Below are 18,472 nucleotides of genomic sequence, written 5' to 3'. Positions count from 1 at the left end.
AATTTATTGAGAAACAATGCCCAGGTCAGCAATGCATTACAATAAACATGTGGTTCATTTGTCTCCTCAAGTTACATAAACCAACACGTGGACACACACAACTCCGCTGACGCCGGTGACGTGTAGAAAAGCGAAAAAAGTGTTTCCATTACATTTTTGCGATACAAGTTTGTATCGATACGTCTCAAAAACCACCTCATGAGAGCGTAAAAACTTTTTTGCGATATTTGAGAGTTTTTTCGAAATGTAGGTGTTTCCATTACCAGTTTTTAATTTCGATATTTAGGTTTTGCGCATTTCAAGGGGTAATGGAAACGCACCTACTGATGCTGCATTCACGTGCAGTCGGGCAGATGGCCGTTGGTAACAAACCGATGTTTTTTTAGTCACAGAAGTGGAGAGAAAGCCGGTAAAACGTGGGTCAGGTAAACAATACGACATCGCCATGACAACATATTGTCACGTGTATTGTTTTGCCTCGTGCTGACGGACCACTTGTTTACCAAGCACTGGTCGACCAAAAAATCATTAGCCGACCAAAATTTCATTGGTCGATTGGTCGCAGGAAAAAAAACAAACATTTGGAGCCGTGTCTTGTCAAAATTAAGCCAACATCAATGACTGAACTGTATATGAAAGGTTATGGGGCTTTTATTTTGAAGGGCCAGATACAGGAAATCGTGACATGACACTTTTTTTTTTTTTTTTTTTAACACGGCACGGCAGTCTCTCTCGTATCACCGCTGTCACCATTAGCGGGTGCTGTCTGAGCCCCGGTCCCGTCCCACAGCGCTCACCGGCGGTCAGTCTCAGTGTCACGGAGCGGATCCATGATAGTCCCCGCTGCAGTCAGAGACCCGCACCCATAGACCAGTGTTTTTCAACCTTTTTTGAGCCACGGCACACTTTGTTCATTAAAAAAATCCCGCGGCACACCACTAACCAAAAATGTTAGAAAATGACACAGTGCAGCCTAATGCAGTAAATATAATACACATTTTGTCTCTTACAGTGTAGTTAGTTTGTTCTGACTCAGTAATGGTCACTGTGCAGGCTTCTGCCACTACACTCATTGACATAAAAAAAAGTCCTATTTTATTAGCCAACTCTGCCAGACAGTCACTATTGCAGACACAGATGCTCAACAAAGCCTTTTTTTTTTTTTTAGCTGTCAATCAACTCATGGGAGCTTGTCAACACGTGCACACTTCCACTCGTGCCTTCAGCCATATTTCACAGCAAACATGAGAGGACTTAAACTTATGCTGTGCACTCCCTGTGATAGAAAGTCAGAACAAACTCTGAGTGCAACCTGCAACGCGTGCTTCACTCTGCCTGGTCGCACATCTCGCGCTCTGGAGCACAGTGCGCGCGCCTGCAGCGCTTCAGATCGGTTCAGTTATATTTTTCACGCAAGCCGCGAGCGAGAGCGCCGACTGTCAAGCTGGATAGACCAGGTCGTACCAGACAGGAAGTCAGGCACAGAAAAGGCGAGAGAATCCGGTCAATTTTCAAAATAAAATAATTAAATGATGATTGTTGTTGCTCGTCCGTCAATACATATTTGACCGTTGCGTCTGCACACGAGACACACACACGTTTAAAATGACGTGTGTGTGTGTGTGTGTGTGTGGAAAACCGAGTGAATACGAATAAGGACGGTGCCCCTAAAATAAAAAGGAGGGGCTCTCAGCCGGCTCCCCGTCACTCACCTGCAGCTGCACAGACGAGCAGAGGAGCGCTCCGCTGGCGTGGATGAGCTGCAGCACAGCGGGAGCAGCGCGCGTGTGTTATAAAAATAAAAAGCAAACAAAATGAGACTGGCCGGTCGGCACGAGCCTAGTCAAAGACACTCGATGGAGTGCTGAATCTCACTCGTTAACGGTTATAATCGCCTATGAGCGTCGGTTATCGGTCTGAAAAAAAAAAATCAAAATTTGCATCACTAGTTTGGATCAATTAAGTTAAATTTGGTGATTTTCCACGGCACACCTGGCGATAGCTCACGGCACACTAGTGTGCCGCGGCACAGTGGTTGAAAATCACTGCCATAGACATATGTCTATGCCCGCACCGCTCCACGCCGCGGACCCCCACCCCCGCACCCCCGTCACACAGTCTGAGCTCAGTAACTTTTTACCCTCCTCATCTACTGTGTTTATAGGTGCAAACGGGCATTCTGCCGGTAATAACGGTGAAACCCGACCGGCTTGTTGTTGAATCTCGGACCCAACACGGCCGGAGTCACGAGCATTAATTAATTAATTCTCAACCTGACCGCGGGCAAAAAAAAAAAAAATATATATATATTTTTTTATTTATTTTTTTTTTTTCCCCTCAAGGTGGGGGGGTCGATTAGTCGACTAATCGCCATAAGTGACGACTACTGGTCGACCAACAAAATCTTTGGTCAGGGGCAGCCCTAGAAACAACACACCTAGGTTTTGAGTGACATCCCCTTCATCGTCTGAAATTTCATCATCAGAACAACCTCTGCTTCAAAGCTCATATTTCAGATTCCAAACTTCTGCCAAACTTCCAAAGTCAGAGGTCGTTCTCTCTCCTGAGAGCAGTAGGATGAGTCGACACTATCGGCTTATTTGACTGATTGCAAATACACAGCTGGCCGTTTCATTTCCTCATATTTAGAACAGGTGCAGATTTGTTTTGTTGTTAAGGTTCTTACATCGGTGACGTATGCCTCAGTGATGGGCGGTCCTCTGACGGGGCTGAATCTCTCTCCGATGCTGCGGACCACTGTACTGAAGACCCTCAGCAGAGCGGCCAGTTTGGGTAGCGACACCGAGGGAGGGGGGATGTCTTCATCCAACGCCTCCCCCGACACCACGTGGCTCAGATCCTGAACAGAGACACAGACTCGGTCAGTTCCCTGACAAGAGCTCAATGTGACAGTATTCTAGCACAGAAATGTACTCAATTAGAACAGAAAATATTTTTTTTTATCAATTCTTACTGTACAGAAATAATTGCTACTAAAGCATTGGTTCTGTCCAGATGCTGTTTTTTTTTGTTTTTAATTTCAAGCCAGTCCTGCTTCATTACACTTGATCGGTATTTGCCCTCAGCCGTGTGACTGGAGCCTCTAGACTAACTTCACCTCTGCATACGCCTCCATGTCCTCCAGGAACTGCCCCAGCAGGGTGGTGGAGAAGGTCAGGTCTGCCACCCAGAACTGCTCCAGACTCTGTAGCCAACCTGGACAGACAGGAGGAGCAGAACACTGGTATTGAGAATAAAACAGGAAACAATGACCTTGGAGCATACGCACTGGTCAGATGCCTCTTGTGCCACAGAATGAAATGTTTCATTCAATTAATAAAACAGTTAGGGAAAAAAAAGCCAGACACCAGGCAAAAAATAATATCAGTTCCAATCACAACAACAGGAATAAAAGTGATGATAACGATCCCAACTGACCTGAGACTTGCTGAGTGAGGGCTTGTTTCTGTGTGTGGTCAATGTGCCAGCCCACCAGGATGTCCACTGTGTCCTGTAGAAGGAGGACATATTAAACAGGGGTTATGACTTGAACCTCAGGTGACCTGTGAGCTGCAGCAGCGGCCGGCGCTCAAACACTCACCCTGAAGTTGGTGCTGAAGACGTGTGGGTAGCAGCGAGCCACCTGGAGGATACACCTGACGCTTTGACAGAGCAGCTCCGGTGTGTCCACGTTCTCCAGGATGGACTGCAGGTTGCTCATCACCAGCTGAAACACACGGAAACACTCAGACCACAGAGCAGGCTTCTATGCTAGCAGCTATGGCTCTGGTAGGATTAGGGTTGCAAAGGGGTATAGGAATTTTCCAGTAAATTTCCATGGGAAGCTAAAGGACAATTCCAGGCGAATTCAACTCGGGGGTGTATTTTCCTATCATTTTAGGTCTAAAAGAATGAATCTGAAGATTTTCAGTTTAATCGCTCCTGTTTTGCGGTAGTTGCGTCTGTCCCCGCATCGCCACGGCAGCAATGAATGGGAGTGGATGTAAGTTCCGCTGTTTAAGCTGTTTACATCCCTCAAAGCCGCAATTTTTTTCCACAGACAGCATCAGATGGCGACTCAAACATGCACCAAGAAGTTTATTTACTTCAAGCAAGCCGACATGTTTGTAAAACTAGATCTAATTCAAAGTCTCCTGGAGTCTCGCGTGAGACCCAGTTGCCGTGCGCGGTGTGTTCAGGTGCAGTGGGAAAGCTACCGTTTGTGTCATAAACACAGGAATATCAACTCTTTACTTGCTTCAAGTAAAAAAAACTTCTCGGCGCATGTTTGAGTAGCCACCTGACGCTGTCTGTGGGGAAAAAATGTACACTAGAAGCAAGTCAAGAGTTGATATTCCTGTGTTTATGACACAAACGGTAGCTCCCACTGCGCCTGAATACACCAGCACTGCAACTTCGGGCTCGCGCGAGACTCTGGGAGACTTTGAATTAGATCTAGTTTTACAAACATGTCGGCTTGCTTGATGTAAATAAACTTCTCGGTGCACGTTTGAGGCGCCATCTGACGCTGTCTGTGGAAAAAAAATTGCGGGTTTGAGGGATGTAAACAGCCTAAGCAGCGGAACTTACATCCACTCCCATTCATTGCTGCCGTGGCGATACGGGGACAGACGCAACTACCGCAAAACAGGAGCAATTAAACTGAAAATCTTCAGATTCCTTCTTTTAGACCTAAAATGATATGAAAATACACCCCCGAGTTGAATTCGCCTGGAATTGTCCTTTAAGATGGGGAATTTTGGAAATATTCCAAATTGGAAACTTGCCATGGGAATCATGGGAATTTATGGGAATTGACTGGAAATCGGGGGTAATTTAAACTGTATCATATTCAAACATAAATGTAAATATTTGGTTTTAGATTTATTTGTGAGTAGAACTTTATCAAGTTTTAATTCTTGTATGAACAATCAATTCTTTTACTGAACAACAAAAACATGAATGTTGAGTAAAATATTACATATTGTATTATAAATGCCAGACTCCTGTCCAGAGAAAGGTTAGGTTAGGTTTGTTTTTCTCATTACTCTTTATTTTGTTTCAGCTTTTTATATTCAGTTTGTTTAGTTTGAATTAGCTTTTTAAACAGATTTGCACTTTTTTCTTGTAACATGTCAGGGGTCAGATTGCTGGAGATAACAGGACTCAGATTATATCAACAATGAATCTGATTCATGATTTAAATCCTACTTAAAATCAAACTGCAGATGAAAAGAAATTGTTCAAAACGAGTTCTAACTTTATTTCATTTTGGTTTTCCCCTCTGGTAGTGTGATCAGAAACAACAAGCCAAAAGAAGAGATGGCAGCTCTTCTGTTTCTCTCTCTTCACTCTGGTGTTTGGCTTCACTTTGTGAAAGATGAGTTCAAAATGTGAAGATCTAACCGCCGTCTGAGACCGCTGATCAGCTGAGCCAGATCACAGTGGATGAGATGCTACACAGCCACAGCAGCGTGTGTGTTATATAACATGAGCCTAGGGTGAAGCCCACTCTGAACTACAGGAGCCCAGTGGGGAGCATCGGTGGCAGATGTTAAAGAGAAACCAAATCCATTTCAACTACAAATTCGAATTAATCGACAAAAATCGCCCAGCCCTAGCAGATAATATAAATTTGAGGTGATTAATGTAATGAATGTGCACCTGTACTGGTTGTACACCAAGAGCCAATCAGCTCGTGAGGTCAGTTACTGCTCCATCTGACTCAACTAAAACCACAAGGTAGATTTCATATCCAACTAAAATACCAAACCACAAATGAACAAAGATACATTCTTACAGAGATACATTTGTCTTGTTTGTCTTCATCTGACCGTTTTGTTTTTAGTTTTAGTGTACAGTGTATTGGTCCAGTGTGTGTGTTTACCTGCATGACATGAGAAAAGGCCTTCCTCTCTCCAGCCGTCTCCAGAGCTCGCTGCGCCGCCACCAGGTACAGCAGCTTCACCTCGTCACGACTGCTGGAAGTGAACTTGAGGAAAAGCCACTTGAAGATGCGCTCGGCCTCGTAGCCCAGCACGGTGCAGAGGAGACCCAGGCACGCCGCCGCGTCCTGACGCAGCTCCCACAGCAGCTTACTGCTACACACACACACACACAGACACACACAACCAGCAGCAACCAGTTAGACTCACAGAGCAGCGAGGGATGAACCTACTGAGGCTGGTCTGGAGAAAGTTTCATCACGTGTGTCACAACTTCTCTGTTTCAGTCACTAAAACACTTCATTAGGTCACTGCTGTTAGGGATGGGTACCTTTCACATTTGAATGGATACGGTATCGATATACAACGGTACCTGTTTTAGGTACTTTTTGTGTGTATGTGTGGTAATTAAAGTACAACGTAAATTTACGACTTTATTCTCGTATATTTATGACTTTTAAAGTACGACGGAGTATTAGGGCCACATTGAGAAAAAAAAAATCACAAACTTCGGGAATAAAGTCATAAATTTACAAGAATAAAGTCGTACATTTCCTACGAGAAAAAAGTCATAAATTTACAAGAATAAAGTCGTAAATTTACGACTTTATTCTAGAATAAGTCGTAAATTTACGACTTTATTCTGGTAAATTTAATAACACACTTTCATCCCAGATTTCCTCGAAAATAGAATTTTGCACAGAGTTTGGGCTCCATCGTCTGATAGATGAGTTATTACACTAATGTTAAGACCCACAGCGGGCTCAAATCCAATTTTCTTTTCTGTACACCTTTAAAGCCAAGACAAATTACAAATGACACAAAAGTACACTTGCAAAATGGTGGCTGGTAAAAACATAGTGGCTGGTAGAATTAAGAAAAAGTTTCCAACCCTGGTTACTGTATGACTTCACGTGAATCGATACTCGGTACTTTGGTGGGAGTTCGGCCGGGACCAATAAAAGTAGAGAATTCGGTACCCATCCCTAGTTGCTGTTACACTAATTATCATCAACAAATGGTTAGTCTGACTGTGTACATGGTGCTGAATCCTCAGGAAAGTGCTTCAGTTGAAACGCAGAGCACCCAGCTTCCTCTTACCTCTCATTTAAAATATCATTCAGGGTGCTGAGGATGGTGTCCAACTGTTTGACCAGGGTCTGCGTGAGAGAGGATACAGAGGATTATGTGTTAGTCACTACTTTGATCCTCTACAACACATTTGATTTGATAGAAGCAAAGATGTGTTGACTAGAGACGAGCGTCTGCAGTGATTCATGTGAGGTGTCCTGTTGGTTCAGGAAGCTGTAGGAGGCTCAAACAGCTCGTCCACAATCCCTACAGAGCCTGATTCCTAATTGACACATTTACAAGAAAGAAACATCATTTCTTTCAGCACAATGGCAAGACAATAGCTGGGTTTACATGGAGCCAAACATTCCAATTAGAATCAGTTTAGATGTCCAAACCCAATTAAAATGCTCCATATAAACACCTCGGTCAGAACACACAGGCCCAGACTGAAAGGAATTTAATTTGGTTTCAGAGGGGTAGAAAATCCCTTCTCCCAAATGGATCAAAAGTAGAATGACATCATGTAAACAGGGAAATGGATTGTTGTCTGGTTGTGTTCTTTCTGTGCATGCTGTAAGTGAGTAGTGACGTTATTTCACTTGCAAAAATGGCGGCTTCCGAGTACAGCACGGAGCACGCAGAGCTGAACACTGCAGCGTCCAACAGATACGAAACTGCTGGACTATGTTGTGTTAAATCTGCATGTGACACGGCTGTAAAACGTCTGGTTTGAATAAAAGCAGACACACATGTAAACACCAGATCAAGTCACATGTAAATAGTTGACATGAAACCTTCATTCACAATGATTTGAACCAGAATGAAAAAAGGTCTTCATATAAACATGACTAATGTCTTGACGGTCAAACTGAGCAAAGCTCCACTTATCATTCACTGCTGACCTATGGACACGGCTGAATTTAGTTTGAGAACTTGATAAGGAGTTCATTTGTCCATGAAATTAAAAAAAAAAAAATTTAAAAATGGTGCGCTTCAGTCCTGGCCCTTCGCCTTCAAAATACTTCTGAAATTCAGCGACAGTATTCTTTGCTGAGGAGAAGATGTGACTGACCACTTTGCTCTCTCCGTGGCTGATGAAGTCCTTCAGCTGTTTGAGGGTGGCCAGCCTGCGGTCGCGATCATCCTCCCTGGAGACTCGCCGCAGGAGGTTGGCCAGCCGAGACTCCTCTGAATGAGCCACCCCTCTGTCTGCAATCACAACACCACATGTCAGCAACAACTTTAATTAATCTTTGTCCTTTATTTCTATGGCTTAGTCATGTTAACCCTTTAAAACTCCTATGTGTTTTAAAGGAGTTTTAATGGTTTAAAGAAATAAAGGCTTTTAAACAATCAGGTAGTCAGGTAGATTCCACAGATAAAATTCTGTCTAATCCTTTTCTTCACCAGCTGTGAGGCTGGAGGATCCTCCAGATAGTAGATACAGGGATTAAAGTGACTGATTTTTAATAAAAATCCTAGCGCCACAGACATTGCAACAAAACAAAACAAAACTTGTGCTAATAACATCATTCATGCTTCTGTCTCCACTTAAAAGGAATAGTTCAACGAAAAATGAAATTTAGTCATTAGCGATTTACCCTCATGCTGATGAATACTCCTCAAAGTGCATCTGGAGACCCGGGAGGCCGGTTTGTAGTCCAACAAAAACTTTATATGAGAATAATAGCGCCCGACACAAAAACGTCCATAAAACTACACAAAAACCATTTAATATTCCTCCACACTGCTCGTCCACTGCAATCCAAGTGTCCTGAAGGGAGATAGTCCAGAGTTTACTCGAAACGACATCATTGAGGCAAGTCCGGTCACATCCGCGTGCGACGCCTGAACACGAGAGCGTGCACCAGGCAAATTCAATACAGGACTGTTTAGGCTGTAAAAATGTCCTAAATGACGTCAGTTCGAGTAAACTCTGGACTGTATCCCACTTGGATTGCAGTGGACAGGCAGTTTGGAGTAATATGAAATGGTTTTTGTGTAGTTTTATGGACGTTTTTGTGTTGGGCGCTATTTTTCTCATACAAAGTTTCCATTAGACTACAAACCGGCCTCCGGGGTCTCCAGATGCACTTTGAGGAATAAAAAACTACTCCAGAGTATTCATCAGCATGAGGGTGAGTCACTAATCCCTCCTAGGGATGAATAAAGTATTCTCTACTCTACTCTAATTACTGAACTTCATTTTTTGGTGAACTATTCCTTTAATCACTTCCTCGGCTCCTACATTGTCATTCATACTGTGCTTTGTAAAGCACACAAAACAAAGTAATAGAAGGCAAAAAGGCCTTTCTGGAGTCCAACTGATGGAAACTCATCATCACAGACAGACAACTTGAATCCCTGCAGATGTATCATGATTCTCGTTTTTGTGAATGAATCTGAATCTGAATGAATCATCAATTATGAAGTTGCACAATTTAGATGTTATTCTTGCAACCTGTTCAACTTCACCCTCAGTTCCAGCTTGTATATGATCCTAGTTTCTCCTTTGTAAGCAATATCATACAAGTTTGACATTTTCACATCCAACCTTGAGATATTTCAACTGTACTAAACTGTGGTCCAGCATTAAAAACATTTCAGTGCAGAACTAATCCCGTATTTACTTCATTACACCGGTGTCATATTGCATTTACAGCGAGTCCAGACGGCCACACACCGACTGTTACCTTGACAGAGAGCTGCAGCTGACCAACAGGTGACTGTAGTCTGTCAGTAAAGCCAGTGAGCGCTACAGAACTGCCAAGCCAGCTGCAGTGAATCATACCAGAGAGCAACATGCTGGTGTGGAAGAGCTTACCCTGCGATTTCCTCATGTCCTTTGAAGCTAAAGCACGGTTTCCATGCTGAAAAGGAGTCAAATCCGTCGTCACGTCATTGGGCCTCAACTCTTGCCCCAGCGACTTCCAACCAAATGTAGTATCACAGACACCCTGACCAGCTTCATATCCACCTGCAGGACACACACCGTGTTGGGTTATACAGCAGGTCTGGCCAGGTGTGTATCATACCTGACATCATAGAGTGGAACAATGTTCAGGGTCACACAGGTTAAAGCACTGAAGTATGTTAGGAGAAAATAGAAGTCATGTTCATTTTTGCATCACATTTGTTGTTTGACAGTAAACTATTACTACTACTACTATATTTAAAACAACCGGGACCCATAGCAGCAGAAATGAGATAGATGTCAGGTTCACTAAACAGTAGGGTAAACTACGGTATACAGGTTCATCTCAATATATTAGAGTATCATGGAAAACTTTGTTTATTTCAGTAGTTCAATTCAAATAGTGAAACCCATTTTTGAAAATTTAAATATTTAATTCTTTGTTTCTTTTAATTGTAATGAAAACCCAAAATTCTGTAAATCAAACAATGAGAATATAGTGAAAAAGATAACTACAGTAACCTAATAGTGTCACACGAATCAGCTGATTAACTCCAAACACCCTGCAAAGGTTTCCTGAGCCTTTAGATAGTCTGTCTTTACACTGCACGGTTCAAGTGGCCCCAATTAGGATCTTTTTCCTCTCAAGAGGCCCAGATCGGATCTGGAACATGAACGTGTAAACAGGACATACGCATTGAATCGGATATTGTAAGATTAGATTCAAACCACCGTTATGTGTGGAAATAAATCAGATACAAATCAGTTATCTGCCCATGCATTTGAAGTCTAAACAGAAAGATTGGATCCAATCGTCATCAATAATAATATCAATTCACATGCCCACACGTTTCGCTGAACGTCTGTAGCCCGTGACTGACACGTGGGGTAACCTGGACTACCATGGCCAGCTGTGGCCAGCCGTCACAGGAATTACAGTGTTTCATTTTCGTGGTGTCTGCGCATCTGTTTTTTTCTCCCTCCCTGTTTTCATATACAGTGTTTCCACTAGGATTTTTTTAAAGTAGTGGCGGCTGAGGAGAGAAAAAAGAGAGCGAGACTACGTGGCCGTAGCCTACGTGATATGATGACCAAGAAATAAACACACTAAACTAAACTAAAACATTCATTAATATGCGGATCGAGGGCAAGAGGGAGTGTGAAAGATAGAGAGCGCGAGAGAGAAACACCAGATTTCACGTTTTCCTACCAGCAAAAACTGAACCGAGCCGAGCCAATTAGAAATCAAGAGAGAAAAAACAAACAATGTACACAAATTTGTTCAAGAGACTTTGTCCCGTACTCACTGCGTGAGCGAAAGAGGATGAGACGGTGGCACAACCGTCACCGTCACCGACAGCTGCTCATCTCACAACAGGTCGGCTCCATGCAGCCACTTCACTAACTTTATTTTGTTAGGACAGACTAGATGTTCACTTAGTAAACAGTGACGTGTTGGATAGTAACTCTGAGCACCAGACTCATCTTCCTTTAGAATTATTATGGAATTATAATGTAACCTAATAAATCTCTCATCTTTAAGAAAAAAATCACTAGTTTATTTCCTCTTTAGCGGGTTGTTTCACACAAGCAAAGCAGGTGTAAAGGGAGATATCAGATATGGGTTACTTCTGATAGAACATGTAAATAGACAGTCAAAAAAAATCAGATATAGTCAACAAATGGGAATTGGGCCACTTGAACCATGTAGTGTAAAGACAGTCTTAGTCTGGTTCAGTAGCTCCACTCTCCATCAGATTTTACTTTATTCAGATGCAGCTCAATCCACTGTTAGAAGTTGTGTCTAATAAGGACTCACCCTCTTCCTGGTGTGTATCTGCAGCAGCGTAAACATCGCTGGGCACTGCTGGCTGTTCAGGGCAGCTGGAGGGCAACACGTCATACAATGCTCCTGAACCGAGCTCTCTGGACTTCACAGTGTCCTGGCTGGATGACACACTGTCAACTCTGAGCATAGAGACACACAACACACACACACGCAATAAAAGTTATTATCATCAATTCTGAAAATGAAGGGGGAGTGAGTGGTTCAATAGTTGCTACAGTGACATCAAATGAAACCGGCAGTTATGGTCCGGATGTCTGAGCAAATCAAACAAAGAAAGGAGAGAAACATGTTAATCATGTGAAATATGTCACTGCAACAATATGTGAGCATTCGGTTTTCTGTCTGTGTCAGAGTAATGAAGTGAAAGGATCATTTATTGACCAACCATCACTGTCTAGATGTGTTGGTACTTTTGTCAGCAACAGTTCCATTGAAACTTAAAGCATCATTAACCAGAACAGAAAGTGAAACTCACAGAGTAATTTCCTTCGCCCAATCAGAATGAGCTAAGTCTGGTACACACAGTTGTCTCTGGGTGATGATGGCACAGAAGTGTTGCATAGGGATGTCATGATTACTTGTTTTCACAATTAATCACGGTATTAAACGGCACCATTAATTAATGTTAAAGGTTCCTAAATACCCTCACTTTCCAAAAAAGATTATGTCGGAACCATGTCGGCAGATGTGTGCCAAAATAAAGGTAAATGCACAGATAGGCCTACTGGTCCATTTACCTTACGTAACATTGAATTGGTAGGAATTTAAATGTTACCGTGTCATTTGTCATAAAAAAAAAAAAAACGATTAAAATAAACTTCAGCATTTGGTATCAATGACAATTAATATATAATATATTAAATAATATAATAATACTTCAAACACTTCCCCTGGAGGATTATAATTGGTCCTATATTAATAGACACGTACAATATTTTGTTTAAATATTGTTATTAGCCTATATTTTGACTATATTTGATTTTACACATTCATAATGTTGTGAAATTAATAAATGCAAAAAAAATCTATAATCGTAATACCGTGATTATTTTTCTGATAATAATCGTACTAAGAAAATCTATAATCGTGACATCCCTAGTGTTGTACATTGTATGGTCGACTTCACCAAGAGAAACTACATAAACAAGTCCAGCTGTCTTTGATTTTAGCACTTAAAGCTACAGTTGGTAAGTTGACGAAAGTGAAAGTAAACTCCGTGACTTCTAGAAAATACACCGTAGGTCCCTTGGTTTGGATTTTGTCCTAAATGACCCATTTAATGTCCAACTATCAAAATATAGTGACAGTTCCAGCAAATATGACTGAATAATTGTTACCAACTGAAGCTTTAAAGCTCAAGTTAACACAATGCAACCAGCAACTTCAACTGAAAAGGTCTGGATTAGAGATGCACCGATCAATCGGCTGCCGATTAAAAACACCGGTTTTATATCCAATCGGCCCCAATCGGTGTCTGGCCGGTCACTGTCATAATTTCCGGTTTTCGCGAGGCCAATGTGTTAACGTTTGTAGCCTATTTGTGTTTATTAATCTAAACAGAGCACAAGACATGAACACATATACACACACACACAGAGCTGAGTGGCAGAAGCGCTTGTGGACTATTATAATTATTTCTTAGATAGAAAATCGGTATCGGAAAAAACGGTTTTGGCAGGTCAGACCTCCTTTAAAACCAGGAATCGGTATTGGCCAAGAATTTTGCAATCGGTGCATGTCTAGTCTGGATACTAGGGCTGTCCTGATTATCATATTTTGATATCAAATACTCGCGGACCTAAAATCGATCAAAATCGAAGCTTCGACGGCCGGGGGGTGTGCGATCGTAGCGGAAATAATGAAAGTAATGGCAAACAAACACTGCATATCTCCTAAATCAGGCAGGTTTCCAGGATGCCAAGTAGCCTACTCATTTTAATGTAACAATTGCTGATGAGAACCAGTGTCAAACAGGAAAAAAAAAAAAAATCAATCACGGACAGATTTTTTTGGATCAGTCCTACTGGACACACTACAACACCAAGATCTCATGAAAAGCAGCCCAGAAACCAAAGCAGGAGCAGTGTCAGCTGAATGATACATTTCAGATCAAAGTCATATGAGAAAATACAGTCAAAGGAAAATTAATGTAATAAAACCTCTGCTGTAAAATGATTGTTTTTCTTCCTTTTTTTAAAAGTACTTCACACATTGACAGTGTGTCAAACTGTGTGGTAAATGACCACACTGCTCGAGGGCAGCAGTTCAGAGTTCAAAAGCCTGTGGTTAAAATTGGACACAACTCTGCCCAGTGTTGTACTTGACAAATGTGATAACAAATCACAAGGAGGACCCGGCCTATGACAATGAACAGACAGTGTGTAGAGACTACACACAGTCACCTGGCTGCGGTGGTCAGCTAGCAGCTTTTGTAGACAGCTGTCGGCCGGTAGCTAAAACCAGACCGCAAATTATGTCCCAACAGGACGGTATGAAACCCTGGAACAATGGACGCGTCTTTCATCTCATGTGTCATGTATTCTAGTTATTCGCTGTCCAGAAAATGTCAAGCCGCTGGACCGCTGCATGTGACGGGTTATGGCCTGGAACCAGGTATTTCATCTCCACTGTGGATGCTACACACTCAATACAACACAGTTACTATAACAACAACACAAAGCTAATGCGGCATCATCTTCACTAAGGACAGTCAAGAGCAATGGAGGACTCTGAAGGGAGCCCAAACTGAGAACCGTCTGCTCGTCCTCGTAGGTTTTGTGGGCGGCCATGATAAAAGCATGGAATAACTTAAAGAGATGTTGGTGTTGTTGATTGGTTGTTTTGCCAAATAACTACTCAGCAAGTTTGTTGAGAATGAATCAGCAGTCTGCTGTGTTTTCACATCAACTTTCGGCACTTTGTTTTAGTGGATGATGTGATACCAAAAGAAAAGAAAAAAGTACCAGGTACTATCCACAACTATTGTCACTTGTAAAACAAAAACAGATGAGTAGAGGTAAGCTGCTTCCATGTTGTGGAAAAGATTTGTAAGAAAGTCCCCAAGATCTTTTGGTTTGTAGACAGAGGGTCACCTCACTATTTGTTAACAAACTGCTTTGAGTTCTTCACAGGGATAGTTCAACATTTTGGCAAATTTGCCCATAATCCCTATAGTCACAGCAGTAGGTTCATTACCTTTAATTGTTGGTGCAAGCTGTTTTTAGATTGGCAGGGCAGAGACGTGAGCTGCTCAGCTAACACAACGGTAGCTAATGGTATTTCCCTCATCAAACACAATCCAACAACTCCAAAAAACACTCTGGTGGACAAGTTGTGACCGGCACATTCACCACGCTATGAAATAATAACGTATAATTATGTAACATTACGACACATGAAGCAAATACTCGGAACTACTTTTGCTTTTGATGTCACTCTGACCAGCTGCCGTGTCTGGAATGTAGTTCCAGCTACACATTTACCTCGAAAACCTCCGTCTCGTAACGTTCTGTTATTATCTCATAGCGTGGTGAATGTGCCGATCACAACTTGTCCACCAGAGCGTTTTGGAGTTGTTGGATTGTGTATTTGATGAGTTTGATGAGGGAACGGCGGAAATACCACTGTGCAGAGCTCACGTCTCTGCCCCGCCGATCTAAAAACAGCTTGCACCAACAATTAAAGGTAATGAACCTACTGCTGTGACTATAGGGATTATGGCGAATAGGTGAATTTGCCAAAATGTTGAAATATCCCCTTAAAGATAGGGTTGGAGATTCTGGAAAAGGCAGGCCACATTTTAAAAATACGAAAGTCAAAAGTAGAAGCCCCTTTCCTCTGAGTTGACTGAAGTCACGCCTCCAGAGCTCAGGAACACGCAGCGCTTGTTCAGCGTTGGGTTTGAAGGTGAAGCCGCGAAGGTGCGAACACCTAATATCATAATAAAGCACCCAGCATCAAGCTTAGACCTACTGGACTTCAGTGTGGTACATTGGATTACTTTCGCTGTTTTTTCTACGGTTGTAGCTCGTTGAAGACTCTGATCGCACACGCGATTAGTGCATGAAGAGCGGTACGTGCAGAGGAGGGAGGGAAAGAGACAGCAGCTTGATTGACACATCATGATCCAATCGACTTGAACGAGGCGTTCAAGATGATTGGATGCTGTTTTTACATTGTCCGTTCCACAGGTGCGTGACTTTTTTTCATTTTTGTGAAAAAGCATTGAATTAATAGGCTGCAATCGAAGTGTGAAGAGGCTTTCAGATCTCCAACCCTACCTCTATTGTTTCTGCTGGTTTGGACAGGGTGTGGGATGTTTACAAGTTGATAACACTTTAACCTTGACTTCAAATGGAAAGGGTTACTGGAGTTTCAAACACGTGCCTCCTCACCCTGTGATCGACCTCAGCTGTAGACCTTTGAGGTTCAGATCCTAGTTCATGACTCTACAGGAAGTGATTGTCAAGAGCTGATTGACAGGGTGAGTGAAGCCTCAGCCTGGGCAAACATCCAGCTAGCCCATGCAGCACCCACAATTCAGTTTGTTTTAATATGAGACACTTCGATTATACACAAATGCATCACATCATATAAACGCCACATAATGTCAACTGGTAAAAGCAGTTTTTTCTCAATCTTGATACAGGTCCCATGTGTCAAGAAGACAGGGCCTTTAGGTTTTGGTGGAGGTGCAGGAGCCACCATGAGGTTCTTGTTAGTGAAACATGTTACCAAGCAAATGTTCAATTCATTCAATTCATGACACCACCACCGCGAGCCCCGGGGGGCAGCTGCCACATTGTGTAGTGGGAACACTTGGACCTGATGTTGTACATGTCATGACATGAGCTACGGTGACACATGTGACGCTAACACTGAACTCCACAGCCTCGATACCTGCTGTGTCTACTTTTCTAATAGGGAGATTTAAAAAAAAAAAAAAAAAAGTTGCAAGAGCACCGCTGCCGAACATTTTCCGTAAACACGTTTTGAGACTCGGGCCAGAAGTTCCCTGCGAAGTTGATAACGTTATAGAGCGGGGTGGCGTCTTCCTGCTGCTAACCCGCTGTAACGTTAGTTAGCCAGCGGCAGCCGACACCGTAGTGACGCTAAACCAGCTACACACACACACACACACCACAGCTCACACAAGTGTCTACACGCCCCTGTGGTTGTTATAAAACAAACACTAACCTGCCTCATCACCGGGGCAAACGGGAGGTCGCTAACAGTTCCCAGGCTTCTGTTACGGTTAATTACCGTTAACTTGGTAAACGAGCAGCCTTTTCCAAACACGTAGCTAACCGAAGCTAACCCAAACACACCGAGCTAACGCGGCTCGTCAACGGCCGACGCTCGGCTCAGGCTGCCGCTTCCACGAGCTGCGGGTTAAAGGCAGCGTGGGGGGGTCCACTGTACGCGTTTAAGGTCACTGTAAACACACACATAGACACACACACAGACAGAGTATTTCCCTCCCATGTGGCCACTGCTTCACAAAAGCAGCACGACACACACAGGCCCCACAGAGTCACCGCTTTATTGTGCCCAGCCTCCCCCCCGGAGCCCAGCACCAACCTGGCCTGCCAGTCATTCCACTGTGGCTGCAGTTTGTGGGCGCCGCTGAGCCGAGACCCCGAGGCTTTACGGCTCATTACCTTTTAGAGAGCTGCATGACCCGCCGGCAGCGGTTACCGTGTCTCTCCTCGCGATTATTTTTTCACTATTAGGTTTTTGTCAAGTCTCATAAGTCGGTTAGCTATTCGTCGTTAAAGCTAGCTGAAGGTAGGCTCCTTCTTCTTCTTCTTCTTTGAGGTTGCGCGGCAGGTGTCGTCCTTAACGCCGCATTACCGCCCCCCTCCGGAGGCGATGTGTACTGCAGCGCCTGGTTTTTCAGATTATTTATCACAATCACATGAAAGTGAAAGATAAAGGTAAAAAATCATCAAATTATACTTACAAAGACAAAAATGAAACAGAGAATAGGAAAACAGAAGAAAACATTGAACATTTAGAGGATATTTCACCACCTTGTTTTTTTTCCCTCACTTTTTTTTTTAAAATTATCTATCAGGCAGAAAACAATAAATCTTTTTTTAAATTTATTTATTTAAGGAGGACAGTGCACATTAATGAACATACCGTATTTCCTCTAATAGAGGCCGAGGCCTTTATTTACTTTAGCTGCCCAGGGGAACCGGCCTGTATTGGAGACCGGCTTATATTTGAGAGAGGCTATTATTTCTTCCTCTGTTTCATGCTGGTGCTCAAATTTGACAGTTACCGTGCTCAGTTTTCATTCTGCCTACAATTAATTATATTTTTTTACACATTACTGTAGCAGGTACCGCAACAGCAGCGATCAGCTGGACAGGATTAGGCTAATAAACGCTGGAGCACAAGTGACCAGTTTTGTCACAGATCGGGTAGCGTCGCAAATCGGGTAGTGACACGCCATGCTGCTAAAGCTCTCTTCGGTCGAGTTGTCAGTGACTGTTTCCTTGAAGCGTGGGTTCATGTGGCACTTCAGATCTAGCTACTGCCATCTGCTGGCACTTGTGGGTTACTGCATCCGTGTTTGGCCGCCTGAGACCAGTGCATCCACAGTGACTGAAATTCAGGTTTTTTCTGTTTGTTTGTTTTTTTCCCATTGACCCGGCCTGTATTTGGGGCCGGCCTTTATTTGTT

General features: G+C 43.0%; 1 protein-coding gene across 1 annotated transcript in view; it reads right to left on the bottom strand.

Annotated features, from left to right (window-relative positions):
• Positions 1-17,611, bottom strand: part of smg1 (SMG1 nonsense mediated mRNA decay associated PI3K related kinase) — a 65,748-nt gene extending 48,137 nt beyond the window's left edge. Inside the window, exons 1-10 of the mRNA XM_085785157.1 lie at positions 17,363-17,611; positions 11,753-11,901; positions 9,844-9,996; positions 8,092-8,228; positions 7,047-7,105; positions 5,888-6,101; positions 3,602-3,727; positions 3,439-3,511; positions 3,119-3,216; positions 2,687-2,860 (exon numbers count right to left, since the gene is read on the bottom strand). Of these exons, the coding sequence (XP_085641283.1) occupies positions 2,687-2,860; positions 3,119-3,216; positions 3,439-3,511; positions 3,602-3,727; positions 5,888-6,101; positions 7,047-7,105; positions 8,092-8,228; positions 9,844-9,996; positions 11,753-11,901; positions 17,363-17,439 (1,260 nt within the window). The 5' untranslated portion in view covers positions 17,440-17,611. The remainder of the gene's footprint in view (positions 1-2,686; positions 2,861-3,118; positions 3,217-3,438; positions 3,512-3,601; positions 3,728-5,887; positions 6,102-7,046; positions 7,106-8,091; positions 8,229-9,843; positions 9,997-11,752; positions 11,902-17,362) is intronic.
• Between the last annotated feature and the right edge of the window lie 861 nt (positions 17,612-18,472).

The sequence above is a fragment of the Trachurus japonicus genome, chromosome 8 (genome assembly GCF_045865225.1).
Source record: "Trachurus japonicus isolate A0001 chromosome 8, Traja_1.0".
In the NCBI taxonomy this organism is placed as follows: Eukaryota; Metazoa; Chordata; class Actinopteri; order Carangiformes; family Carangidae; genus Trachurus; species Trachurus japonicus.
The sequence above is the reverse complement of the archived record's forward strand: the minus strand, read 5'-3'. Positions and strand labels throughout refer to the sequence as shown.